Source organism: Rattus norvegicus, chromosome 18, assembly GCF_036323735.1.
Source record: "Rattus norvegicus strain BN/NHsdMcwi chromosome 18, GRCr8, whole genome shotgun sequence".
NCBI classification, from domain to species: Eukaryota; Metazoa; Chordata; class Mammalia; order Rodentia; family Muridae; genus Rattus; species Rattus norvegicus.
Genome location: NC_086036.1, coordinates 37,205,782 through 37,218,783, shown reverse-complemented (window position 1 = coordinate 37,218,783; position 13,002 = coordinate 37,205,782). Strand labels below are relative to the sequence as shown.

Sequence of the window (13,002 nt, the reverse complement as noted above, 5' to 3'; positions counted from 1 at the left end):
ACTCTTTAGCCATAGTTCAGAAGCATTGCCCCTGCCTCTGTGGGCTTTGTTGTCTTTGTCTGTTTTTGTTTTGTTTTGAATGTGTCTTGATCTCTAACCATTTCTGAGGTTCTATGAGGGTCTTCCAATACTGCTAAGTCCTACAGCCTTTCCTTTCTCTATGTGATCTGTTCTCTCCACCTTGCTGGCCAAAGATCTAGAAGAACAATTGCCTGTCACCCCCAATTTCTTTCATCCTTCTCTGCAGACCTGTTAGCTCCTAACAGAAACAGAACAAGTGGCTTGTCAAATCCTTCATGACTTAGAAGAGCCTTGTGCTGTCTCCTCAAGTTATGTCACCCCATCTGAACAGTGGTGTTAGTGCATCTTACAGCCTCAGTTTCACTAATACTGTTATACCAGCTACATGCTGGATGTCTTAAGGCCTCATCGACACTTTAGCACATGTCCAGTTGCTAGTAACAGACTCAAGGTGGAAGGGTGATGGGCTGAGGGGGATCAGCCTGGGTCCTGCAGGCTGCGTTTCCTGAGTGGCCTTTTGGACCATTGTTCTAAGAAACCAGTGTGGCTATTTAGGTAACCTGTCTCCTGCAGACTTGGTCTCCTGTAGCAACCTAACAGTGATGCTATGGGGCTGCCTCTTTATGTGTGAAGGCACAATTAAGGCCACAGCTAGTAATAATCAAGATACTGGTCTTTGACAGCGAATTTGACTCCTATCCATGTCCTGAACAAAAGCGTTTCCGTTTTCAAATTGTGTAAGACGATCGGGAGACCTCTGTGTTAGCCAGGTTCTTGTTGCTGTGATAATACCTGAGGAAAACAATGCAGAGGTTTCCTGAAGAATACATGAAATAAATAAGTAGCTAGTTCCAATGTGCTGAGGGTCTGTCATATAATTTAAATCTAAATTGGAGTCACAACCCACAGGTTGAGAACTGCTTTAACACATGAGCCTTTGCAGAGGAACACTTAGATTTAAATTATAGGTCAGACCCTCAGCACATTGGAACTAGCTACTTAACTTATTTCATGTATTCTTCAGGAATTTATAAGGCAGTATAGCATAAGGTCACTGGATGTAGGGCTCAGTTACCTGCTTCTAAGTCAGTCAGAGTGATCTCGGATGATCTGTCTAGTTAACTTCTCTAACTAGTTGCCCTGAGCTCAACAGTAAACTGGCTGTGACTATCTAGAATGGTCATCATACCATCACTGTCAACTATCAACTGGTCCTCCCAGCCACTTCTCTTCAGTGTAAAAGTAAAACAGGTAAGCATGTCACTGCTCCTTTTTTTTTCTTATAAATCAAGGAGGTGGTCTCCAGTTAGTCTTTCACCAAGTACAACAGAAGGCTTCTGAGCTGTTACTTTAGCAAAGGGAGGTCCCAGCAGACTCTGGGCTAATGTTAGATTGTTGCATGAATGCTGGTTTGACATCTTTTGAAGCAAGAGGCCTTGACAATTTGTTTTGAGTGTCTCTTTTGGCTTGCTTGATGCTTCACTGCTTTGTGCAATACACACATTATATCTCACAGCTTAGTGGACATCACAGCCTGATGTCTTGGAAGGGATCCTCTCTCTAGGCCTTGCATTCAGAAACCTTCATTGCATGGAGTTCATCTTTGTTCCATGAAGAACATGGATTTCCTTCCTCATGTTTATTTTTCTGGTTTTTTTTTTTGTATCCATTGCTCATCTGTTTTAACACCTGTACTATTAGTATTCTTTGGTCTGCTTTTATAGTCAAGTGAGTTTGGAATTGGCCTGAGTAAAGGAGATAGTAGGTCTTGATTCCTGTCTCTTTCACTGGCTAGTCCTATGGCCTTGGGCACCTGACTCAGCCTTTGACTCAGCCACCTCCTACATAAAAGAGCAACGGTGTTCAAGAGGGACAGTGAACATGTGCTCTACTGCAGTTAATGTCAGATGGCTTTTTGTTGCCTGTGCCCTGGACAGCTCTCTGCCTGACCCTACCTGCCCTTGGAGGTTGGGGATGAGTTGGCACAGAGTCAACAAGGCAGACTTAGGGAGCAGGTGAGAAATATTTCAAGCTCCTCTGAGCACTGCTGCAAGCTCCTTAATACCTTCCACCCACGCCCCTATTGTTCCCAAGAATAGCATCTCTTCTAAACAGTTCCTGATTGGTTGGCATTCTTTGCATCCTTGGATTCTCAGGCAGTTCTCAATTAGGTCCTCTTTCAAGAGATGCTTTTGTAGTTACTCAGCACCCAGTGTTTACATAGAGGTGGCCCTGCTGTTCCTGCTACAGCTTTTCATACCAAAACCTTCTGTAAAAGATTTGTCACCTCAGTCTTAATTTTTTCCTCTCATCCCTGTGTTTTATGAAATGCTGTGTAACGTAGCCAGAAAGAATACCTTAGTGGTCCCTGCCAAGGTTGTCCCCTGAACAATCAAGCCATGCAAGAGAGGAAGGTATATTGGGAGGAAGGAAGGGGACTTGCAAAAGTGTAGTAGAGGTGGAGAAATAGGAGAGGAGGATAGAAAGAAAGAGGAAGAGAGGAAGAGGCCAGCTGGGAACATAGGGAAGAGAGAGGGATGATGGGGGAGAGAAGGGGAAAGGAGGGAGGGAGAGAGAAGCTGAGCACTCCTTATACACCTGGCTCCTGGCTCATACCTGGTAGTAGGAGATGCAAGCTGTTGCTCCTTAGCTGTTGGGCAGAGCCTAGAGGAACTGCTATTGCTAACACCCTCACCCCACCCCTTCTCTGCTTTGGTGTTGTTTGTAATGCACACTTCCTTAGTGAATATGCAAATGTAAACCCTGCGTCCTCTTGAAATTTTCTTACTACATAAGGTGACCACTACTACTACTGCCATGCCCCTGTAGCCTGTGGCCACTCTCAGGAGCTGTGTATTCAAACTGTTTGCAATTGTCTGGTAGGGCATGAAGCTGTGGTTCTTGTTACTTACTACCTAGAGTGCTAAAGACATCAGAATCGTTTTCGCTTTGTTTTGATAAACAGAAGAATTTAGTTTGTCCCCTAGTCCTTGTCCTATAAAGCTTGACCACCCCTAGTCATAGCTACCAGGAATTTGTAGCGAATGTGGGAAGGATTGCCAATAGCTTGGCCAAGCTGGCACTGATTCTAGCTCTATTTGTTATTTCAGTTCCCATCTGAGCTTAGGGCTCTTTGGATCTAAATAATGCATGGCCCCTTTTATATCCCATCCCAAAGCTGAGGCTGGGAGGCTCTTTTATGGCTTGCTTTATTGGCTTGTATTTATTTCTATGGAATGATAATGGGGTCACACTGAAGCAGGGTCACACACCAGATCTGCTGATGGTCCTCCTGCTAACATCTAAGAATGGAGGGAGACTTTGAAGGGCCTGGTGCATATGACCCCTTAGGATTCCTAATTTAGTGTGGCTTAACCATAATTTCTCCTCAAGAAAGAACTCATTTGGTTTTTGTAGGGAACAGTTATAGGTGTACACATATGCTTTTGTTAGTGTGTTCTATTACTGTCTTTTCTACTAAAATTTTGGAGCCCCAAGACAGGGAACCCTCCCCTGGCTAACTGTAAAATATGCTGGATTTCTTTGATCAGCTAGTGATTGAAGGATTTTTTTTCTATCTTTAGTGGCCAATCCTTGGTGGTAGTACCTTAAAAAGAAACAGGAATTCCCAGGGTTCCAGAGTCAATAAAAAGTAATTTAGTGACGAGTCCTGCTTTACATGGATTCAAAAGCCATGCTTTTGACTACCCCACAATGCATGCTTTCTTATTTGTGGTATTATCACAGTTTGAGGTTTTGTTTTGCTTTTTAAATTTTAAAATATAGGAACTTAGGGTTGGAAGATGACCCAGTGACTAAAAGCATGAACTGTTATTCCACATGACTTGAGAAAGAGTTCTCAGCATCTGTGTTTGGCTGTTGAACAGCCTGTATCTCTCTAAAGGCCATCTACTTTCAGTAAGGAGACTTCAGAGTCAGCTTTGAGATGGCGATAGTGTGGCTAGTGACTTTGACAGATATATAGGGATAGAAGGGTTTGACCTTAATATCAGTAGGGGTAGAGGTGGCTGAGGTAGAAGAAAATTTGGCAGTGAGGGGCAGGTGAAAAATGGATTAGAGTCCATAGGCAATAAATGTACAGATAACTTGGGACCAGTTGTTGAGGGGCCTTTTAGACCTACCTAGAGGCTAGTACTTCTTAAAATCCCCCTAAAGCAGAGCTTCTACTGGACAGCTGTCATGGGGTTGCCCTGTGTGCTTACTGTTGGGTGTCAAGCAGCATCCTTAGCGTCCTTCCTGTGTCTTGTATATTGAAACCAAGAATGTTTCAATATAGACCAAATGTGCCCTAGGAGGAACAAATAGACCCATGGTTGGGAACAACCATTCCCAAATATAGCATGCTTAGAACCTTGCAACAAGTAGTGATGGCTATAGTGACCTTCTAAGGGGTACATAACCATGATAACCATGGCCTAGTGCTTTTCTCTTGGGAACTGTATATATTTTCTACTTTCCCCCTCCAGTTTATCAGTGTTGGTCTTAAATATTAAATTCTCATTTACATCACATAAAGGTAGACAGGAGAACTAACTCCTTGTCTGTCATGCCTGATACCATAGATTTCATCCCCAGAACTAACAAAAAATAGATAGATAGATAGATAGATAGATAGATAGATAGATAGATAGATAGATCAGGGCAAGGTGTTCCAATAGGGCAGGCTTTACACCTGCAAAGGCCACGATGTTGATTAAGGAGGATGAGGGCAGTGGTCAAAGAAGGAAGCCACCTTCATTGCTAATTCAGTGTCAGACACCATGTCTGATACAGGCTTGCAGCTGCCAGAGTTCAGGTTGCTTAGACATTTTGGAACGCAGTTAAATGTTAAATCCATTCACATTTAACACAGGCTCCAGTGAGTAGACAAGGGTGTCAGGCAAACAAAACAAAATTTGTCAGTCGCCCCCTGACTTCATTAATCATGCCTTTTGAGAGTTTTGTTCACACATACTATGCAACCCAGTACACTGTCTGGGCTGCCCTGGTTTAAGAATCAGCCAAGGTAAAGGAACTGAACCAGGTGAAGTAAGATATAATCAGGTCACTAGTCACACAGTTACAATAATCTACTTTTGGGGACCCCCACCTCAACCAATCCAACCTGAGTAGCTACAGCTCCCATCAAACCTATGCACTGGGTTCATACATCCTGGTTACTCTGCCAGCTCTTCCCTGTAGAAAAAGAGATCGGTTTCTTGGTTTTCATTCTCCTGGTTGTTTTAATCTGAGTACACATTTATTTGTCTTTTTATAAAGTAGGGGGGGATTTCTAGTCTTCAAACTGTGTCTCTACCTGCCCAGAGCTCTGGCATCACCCCCCACCACTAGCCCTGGCTTAGTTCTCAATGAACTTAGTGTGAACTAGAATTCTTAAATCTTGTTGCTATGTTCTGCTGTCAAACCATATTTCTTTCTTAGCCTTATAGTAAATTATTTTAGCATGCTTGGAGACAGCAGTGACTCCTGAGCAATTGAAGTTGGAAAACTATTAGTTCCTCTGCATGGTTGGTACATAACTATAAAATTTTGGAATCACAACACCAGACTATTTGGGGATGTCAAACAAAATGGGTGGTCTCTTCTCGAGGACCTTTCTTTGGGGTTCAAGTCTGTGATCACAGAAGGGCCCTAGTTGCCTACTATGCTGTCAGAGCCATACATTATTTTCTGCAAATCCATGGAGTTATTTTATCCAGCCTCCCCTTTTATACAACTGCCCCCAGAATCCTTGGTATCCCAGAAAACTAAAACCTCACCTTGGAGACAGCTTGCAGTCCAGGATTCAACGTAGATGAACTCAGCCCCATTTTACATCCTCCTTGTAAAAGTGAGACCTGAGATTTGTTTCAGGCCAGTAATGTGGGACTGTGTGTGGTCACTGGGCCCTTCCTGGTTCTTTTCTTTCACAGAAGAACTTTGCTTTCCCTTTCGGCTAAAGAGCCTAGGGGATGAGGTTTGGGCTTTGACACTGGGGGAGGCTCTGGCAGTGATGCTTTCTTTGTTTCCATGTCAATGTCAGGACAACATTGATTCCTTTACATAACATTAAAAAATGTATAACTATCTGCCTTGATAGTAGAGAATTCTAGAATTGGATGACCTAGTTGTAACTGTCAGTTGTCTATTCTGTTAGTGTTATCTAAAGGTTTTAAACAAAAGTTATCTTTTATACTTTGAGACTTATTTGAGACTTGCCTCATATCAGGCCATCTCTTCTTTGGATATTTGTTCACTAAAAGCCTTTTTACACACTCTCTCTACATGATTATAGAAACTCAATAGTTAAGAAAACCATGTGCCACTGTACCAATCACTAAAATAAAGTTTTATAAATTGAAGTAATTTGTCTTTCATACTCCTTGGAACCAGTCCAGAAAACGAAACTCTTGTTTCTCAGTTAGGAAAAAACAAATAAACAAAACAAAACAAAAAGATGATTAAATTTGGTAGGAGGGTGGGGAAAACTTAAAAGCCTATACCGTAGCTTTTTAAAATGAACCTTAAATAGAAATGTATCAGTGGGTAAAGAAACTGGATTCCCCCATCATATTCTGGGTAAATTACTGATAGTGTCCACATCCATTTCTACAAATGCATGGTGCTAATAAGTGGAGAAATACTACATTAAAAACAAACTATAGCACTATGAGATTTCATGTCTTCAGAAGACCATTCTAAAAATTAAGTCCAGCAGTCTCCTCTGGGAGGGATAGAGATGGACGTTAGCACTGCTGAAGATGAGTTGATAGCTGTAAAGACAGAATTGAGAGGCGGGGTGGTGGAAACAGCCTGAGGAACTCCTCTTCTGTCATTGCTCATGACTCTGGCTTCCTGCTAGTTCTGTCTGCTGGGACTCTTCCTGGGCCCCTGTGCTCTCAAGTAGGGGATTTTGAAACTTCACCCTTCAACAGATGTAGGACTAGCTCCAGGAACAGCCAGATGCTGGTGGCCAGTACTGAAGGGAGTACTCCTATCCACACAGCTATGGCTAGAATATCATTTGTGGCTGAAAATGAATGTACCTTCTTCAAGCTTGTTCAGCACTTAAGTCCTGTGGAGACCTCAGGCCTCTCCTGAGGAGGGAGAGAGACCATTTACCAAATCCTGCGGACTTTTTAGTAGGGACATAACATCAGTTCTTCTTTCTTTTGAAATAGGAAAGAGTTTTCTGATAGGTTCTTTCTGACCTGGTGCCTAAAGGAAGATGAAGGAGATTTGCAGCAAGGGCAAAGTTGGAATTTAGGAAATGGCATTAGGAAAGAAAATGTTCCCTGCTCCTTCCTCCCAGCTCAAATGTTTCCAAGTTCTGCAAATTAGTGTTCTTTTCTCAGGAGTATGAAGATCTGCACTTTGGCTAACCTTCTAAATCAATACCAGTAAGGAGCAGATGGGCTGCTAAGAGGCCCAGAGCACCATCTGCAAAGACCCATCATCCAACAGTCATCCACTCTGGGTAAATCATACAGAGCTTTTGTTTAAGCTCTTTTGCACACCTGGACACCCTCCACCCCCACCCCGCCCCATCTCTCATTCTTCCTACCTGTTGAAATCCACCTTCCGAGCTCAGCTCTAAGAAAACCTTCTTAAATCTTCTCCATTGGGAACTGGATCCATCTCTCCTGTGCTTCCCTTGGCATCTGTTGAGTCTTTGCCGTGGCTATTATCTCAAGCAAGGACATGATTATTAGACATAGACCTCCTTCCATCTAAAAGGCCATCTTCACTGGATATGTATCAAATGCTCACTACACGCAGTCAACTGAAAGAAGGAAACCTAGGAGTTCACCATCGGGTGTGGAGACTGGCATGTGTCTTAGGGTTTCCATTGCTGTAACAAAACACCATGACCAAAAAGGCTAGTTGGGATAGAAAGGGTTTTTCTGCTTATACCTCCATATTGCTGTTCATCACAGAAGAAGCTCGGGCAGGACCTACAACAGGGCCCAAACCTGGAGGCAGGAGATGCTGCAAAGATAATGGAGGGATACTTTTTACTCACTTGCTCCATGTGACTTGCTCACTCTGCTTTCTTACAGAACCCAGGACCACCAGCCTATGGATGGCACCACTACAATGGGCTGGGCTCTCTCCCATGAGTCGCTAATTAACAAAATGCCTTCCTTACCTTTAGACCTTACATAGGTATTTTTCTCAATTGAGATTCCTCCCTGTAAATAACTCCAGTTTGTGTCAAGATGACATAAGACTAGCCAGGTTGCATGTAAACACTCACACACCCTTTTATTGGTTGCATAGTTTAGGGAGCTACAGTTGTTTCTGATTTCCATGTGAGTGTTTTATATAGTTTTTTGAGATCTTGTCTTTTGAAATGAGGACAGTGTTTCAGCTTTTAACCTCAGTCCCTTGCAGAATGCCTATTCCTCTATAGATACCTTATAAGTATGTTTTGAATTAGTAAGTCACTTAACATAAAGTTAGCAAAAATAGATAGATATCATTCACCACACTATGATACTAGGCCTAGTTCGAGTGCTATAATAGAACAGCAAGTCTACAGAGGTCACCCTGTGAGTTTTCAATGAAAAGACACCATAGTGTATGAAATACAGCTCAGCCTGTTCTCTTCCATAAAACCTCTCTTAAAACTAGTTCCCCCTTACATAGGATGTAAACCCACAGGTAAGGAATAACCTACAGGAAGCACAAGGAAGCTCCTGGCAGCCCCCTGAGCTGATAGGAGCAGGCCACATCTCTGCCCTGTTTATGCCACAGAGCCTATGTTGAGAGGAGCAGAGGATGCTGCTGAGCCAATAACACAGCTGACAAGGGGCTCAGAACACAGGACCAACATGGGTGTAAAGTTTTGTTGTCTTTCATTTTGGCTTGGGGGGGTCTTGACTTTTACATTTGAAGGATGGATCTACCTAGACCAATAAGTTTTAATTTTGAGAGTAAATAGTGCAAGCCCAGCACCTCATATTTATTTGTTAGCTATGTTAACTGTTTCTATTAGTTCATACACATTAATGTAATTCATCAAATTCTTCTAGATCTATTTCATCTCATATATTGAGGAACTGAGGCTGGAGACATTGAATGAACTTTGACCTCACTTTTATGACAGTACTAGCTGAAGCCACTGTACCTTCTCTCATTCTTGTTCCATTTTACAGTCACAGATGTAAGCCAACATCAGGAGAGATGACTTGGCCCAACTGTGAGAGTGTAGGCTTTTTAAAGGCACTGTGGTATTAATGTAATCAGTTTGGCCAGTCAAAAGCTTTATTAGTTTGACAAAATTATACATGGCTTTTCTGAATACTAGTAGTGTAAATGATGCTTTACAAAGTAGAATCCTGAATGGGGGTCAAGAAGGACAATAAATGACTTTACATCCTTGTAATTTAATTTTTCTAGTTAAAAAAGCAATTTATAGCTATCATGTCAGGGGCCTCTAAAGTCTCAGAATGGACAGACTATACATACATAGCCTCTGGGATTTACTAGGCTATCTTACATGATAGGTCCATATTGTTCAACAATGGGTATCTCACATTGGTGTCAACAAGAATCCAGTAGTTGTCAGCCCACAAAGATGGGATGTTGAAATAGTCCCAATCCGGGACTGATGTTCTAGAGCAGTGTTTCTCAGCCTTTTTATTTCTGTGACTCATTAACACAAGTTCTTCATGTTGTGGTGACCTCCAAACAAAACATTAGTTTTGTTCTTATTCCATAACTGTAGTTTTGTTACTGTTATGAATCATAATGTAAATAGTTTTTGGAGATACAGGGTCTCCAACTGAGTTGCAACCCACAAGTCGAGAACTACTATCCTAGACGATTCCTGTAGTCTCTATCTGGAGCCAGCATAAACTTAATGTAAGATCAGCAAAGGAATGCAGTAGCAACAGGGGCACATGGACTTGCCAACAAAAGCCAAAGCAAACAAGCAAAAAGCAAAAGTTTGTTTTCTAAGCTAGGTAGTGGTAGTGTTTGCCTTTTTTTTTTTTTTTTTTTTTTTTTTTTTTTGGAGCTGGGGACTGAACCCAGGGCCTTGTGCTTCCTAGGCAAGCGCTCTACCACTGAGCTAAATCCCCAACCCCAGTGTTTGCCTTTAATCACTTTAATCTTTCATTGGAAATAGTGGAGCTTGTCATGTTGCTAATCACAGTTCATCTCTGTATCTGAAAGTTGAAGAAAGAGCTTAAGAACTAGAAGACTCTTCCTCTTACCATCTGCTTGAGTCTCACCAAAGAAGCTAAATCAGGGTTGAAAGTATAGATATTGGGAGAAGGGGAGAGACGAAAGTGCTGCCACTGAGCAGTAAAGCAATGTTTTACAAGTGGGTTCCCTTTGCAACACATTCCATTTGTTTGAACCATGTTGTATTTATTTCGCTTCATTGGATTCTGAGCTGGAAGAAGCATTTTGAACACTTGAAATGTGTGACATTGTTAAATTGAAAGCATGGGAGGCAGAAGAATAATAGCAGCTGCTCAGAGGCAACGTTGGAAGATCGAGGATTTAAGCCTCTGGAGGAGCTAGGATTTGATGCGTGCAAAGCCCTACTTTTTGTCAAAGGGGCTGGTCTCTGGTTGATGCTCTCCAATTTTTCACTCAACAAAATACACAGTTTCTAATAGGTGTTATTTGTCAACAAATCCCAAATTGGAGAGCATGTACTTGTGGGCAATTGATTGGTAAATAAGATTTCCTTTGATTTTCCTCTTTGAGGAGGGGCAAACCTAGCCAGTCACTTCTGAGCACCAAGCTCTGCCCCAAAAGGTTTTCCCTGTTCCCAATAGCCAGCATGCTTTCCTCTAACAGCATTCAAGAAGACAAATGCTCCTGTGCTAGGCTGCAAATGGATTAAAGCCATGCTGATCCTCATCTGTCAGAACAATTAACATGAGGAAAACATTTGCCCTACTTACAACAGATGGGGAGGGGAGAGCTGGGGAGTTCAGTGGTGTCACTCATAAGATTAATGTGGCCCTATGGGCAGCAGAGAGCACTGGGTTTATTTTTCTGAGCATTATATAGATTTACAGAGATGACAGCACCAGCTAAAAGCACAGACTATGTTCCTAAAGGGTTTCTGTAGGACCCTAAAAGAGACAAGGAAAAAAATGTGACTGGGGTGTCTGGGGGTGCTTAAGAAAGATGGCTAGTGTTTCTTACTGTAAAGCAGGACTTATTGACCACTTTGTGTTCTCCTCACATTTAAGCCCTGTTGAATTCAAGGCTTAACAGCAACCTGACTTGCTCAAGGTTGTATAAATATTATTTTAAGAGTTTCATGTAATAAGTGGAAAAGACAGAAGTGGCTTCAATCACTTTGAAACCACAGCTCTGTGGAGAAGGGCTTCAAACCTGCCTGAATTCCACTAGAGATGGCTTTGTGCCATCTCTACATGGATACATGGAAAGGAAAACAGAATGCAGCAATAAAGGAGGCGATATCTAGAAGAGTTTTATTGTTCCCTGATAGAAGTGGCATGGGAGAAGGTGGAGGTTAACAGCACAGTATAGAAGACAGACTGCATGACACTATTTACCAGAGCACTGGATTAAATTTTAATTATAAGATGCCTAGAGAAGAAGGAATCCAGCCATCGGCAGAGGTACAGCAATCACTGGAAGGAATAGACTTGGGGGGAAAGGGGGAAATACCCATTTAGTGAGCCACTATGGCAGAGTGGTTTGTGAAATTGTTTCTTTCAAATATCCTTCCAGAAGAGACTCTCATGGGTAAGTTGTCTACCCTGGGACCCCTGCTTGCTGTTGTCTTCTGGTTTCTAAAATTCTTCATTCTCCCCACCATGACTTTGGTATTTGATTTGGACATTTAACCAGTTTGCTGGAAAATCTTCAGCACCGTCAGACATCCTGTGACCCAGGCTACTTGTTTCTAAACCAGACCAACAGCTAGGGAGAGTCTTTGAGCATCAAGAACAAATGCTTTGCAGGGTCTCCCCATGCACATCCTGCCTCAGCAGCCTGTCTTCCTCCTCAGTCTCTACTCATAACTCACCTTCTGAGCTGCTCTCTTTGTCTACCCAGTGCATGGTTTGATTCGATAGCCCCACTTCTGCCTCTTTCTATGCTAGCAACTGTTGGGACAATGGTTCATATGGACAGGATCCCCAGTATGTTTTTCTTTTGTTTCTGTTTCAAATGTGGAGGAAATCTTAGATAAGAGGGAGAAAAGATTCTGACCTGATTTGCAAACAAGGAAAGCATTTTTATATTTAGAGCACATTTTAAATTAGTGGAGATTAGATGCGACTTGAACTTGATTAAGGACACTTTAGTATATAAACTTGATTGCATTTGTTCAGCCATTAGGACAATAATAGGAAGTCTGTGTCCTCACTTGGGACAATCCATCCAAAACCCCACTAACTTAATAGTATACACATACTATGATAATAGCTTCTTTAAAAAAAAATAAACAGCCAACATGTAAGTTAAACACATTGAAAGGATCATGAAGACATCTAATAGTCATTGCAATTCTGACTTTTTCATATGTGAGCACCTTAAATGAGGTAATTTTAGTGGAGAAAATTGCTATCTGTTAATAATTGCCTATAACCATCTACAAAACCAAATAGCTGGTTTCAACATTGCCAGTTGTTTTTCAATATGATGACTGAGGTCTGTAAGTATTAAGGCCTAGGCTTTCCACCTTTGTGTCTGTTAGGGATTTGCAAGATGATTTCCTAACCATTGCTGCAAGTCCACATTGTGTAATTGTGCAAATAGCATGGTGACCTGCACGATGCTTGGTTTGGCTTTTCCATAGTTAACACTACAGGGGGATTGATTAATGCTAATCTTTAACATGGATCCTGCTTTCTGGTAGATAGAGTGCTGGGTGTTCTAGAAACAGACAACAATTTCCCATTCTCAGGAGTTAACAGACCAAATGCAGAAGGCTCAGCTCAAGAAGCAAGACCATAGAGATACTGTGAGTCAAGGCGTGGTGGG

At 42.0% G+C, this 13,002-nt stretch overlaps 1 protein-coding gene across 11 annotated transcripts in view; it reads left to right on the top strand.

Moving 5' to 3' along the window:
• The window catches only part of Mcc (MCC regulator of WNT signaling pathway), a 474,765-nt gene that overhangs the window by 298,331 nt on the left and 163,432 nt on the right, over positions 1-13,002 (top strand). The window contains exon 1 of one of the 11 annotated variants that reach the window (XM_039096847.2): positions 10,012-12,982. The exons of the other annotated variants lie outside the window; for them this stretch is intronic. Within the exon in view, the coding sequence (XP_038952775.1) occupies positions 12,941-12,982 (42 nt within the window). The 5' untranslated portion in view covers positions 10,012-12,940. Of the gene's footprint in view, positions 1-10,011; positions 12,983-13,002 lie in introns of those variants that run through there. 11 annotated transcript variants of the gene reach the window in all.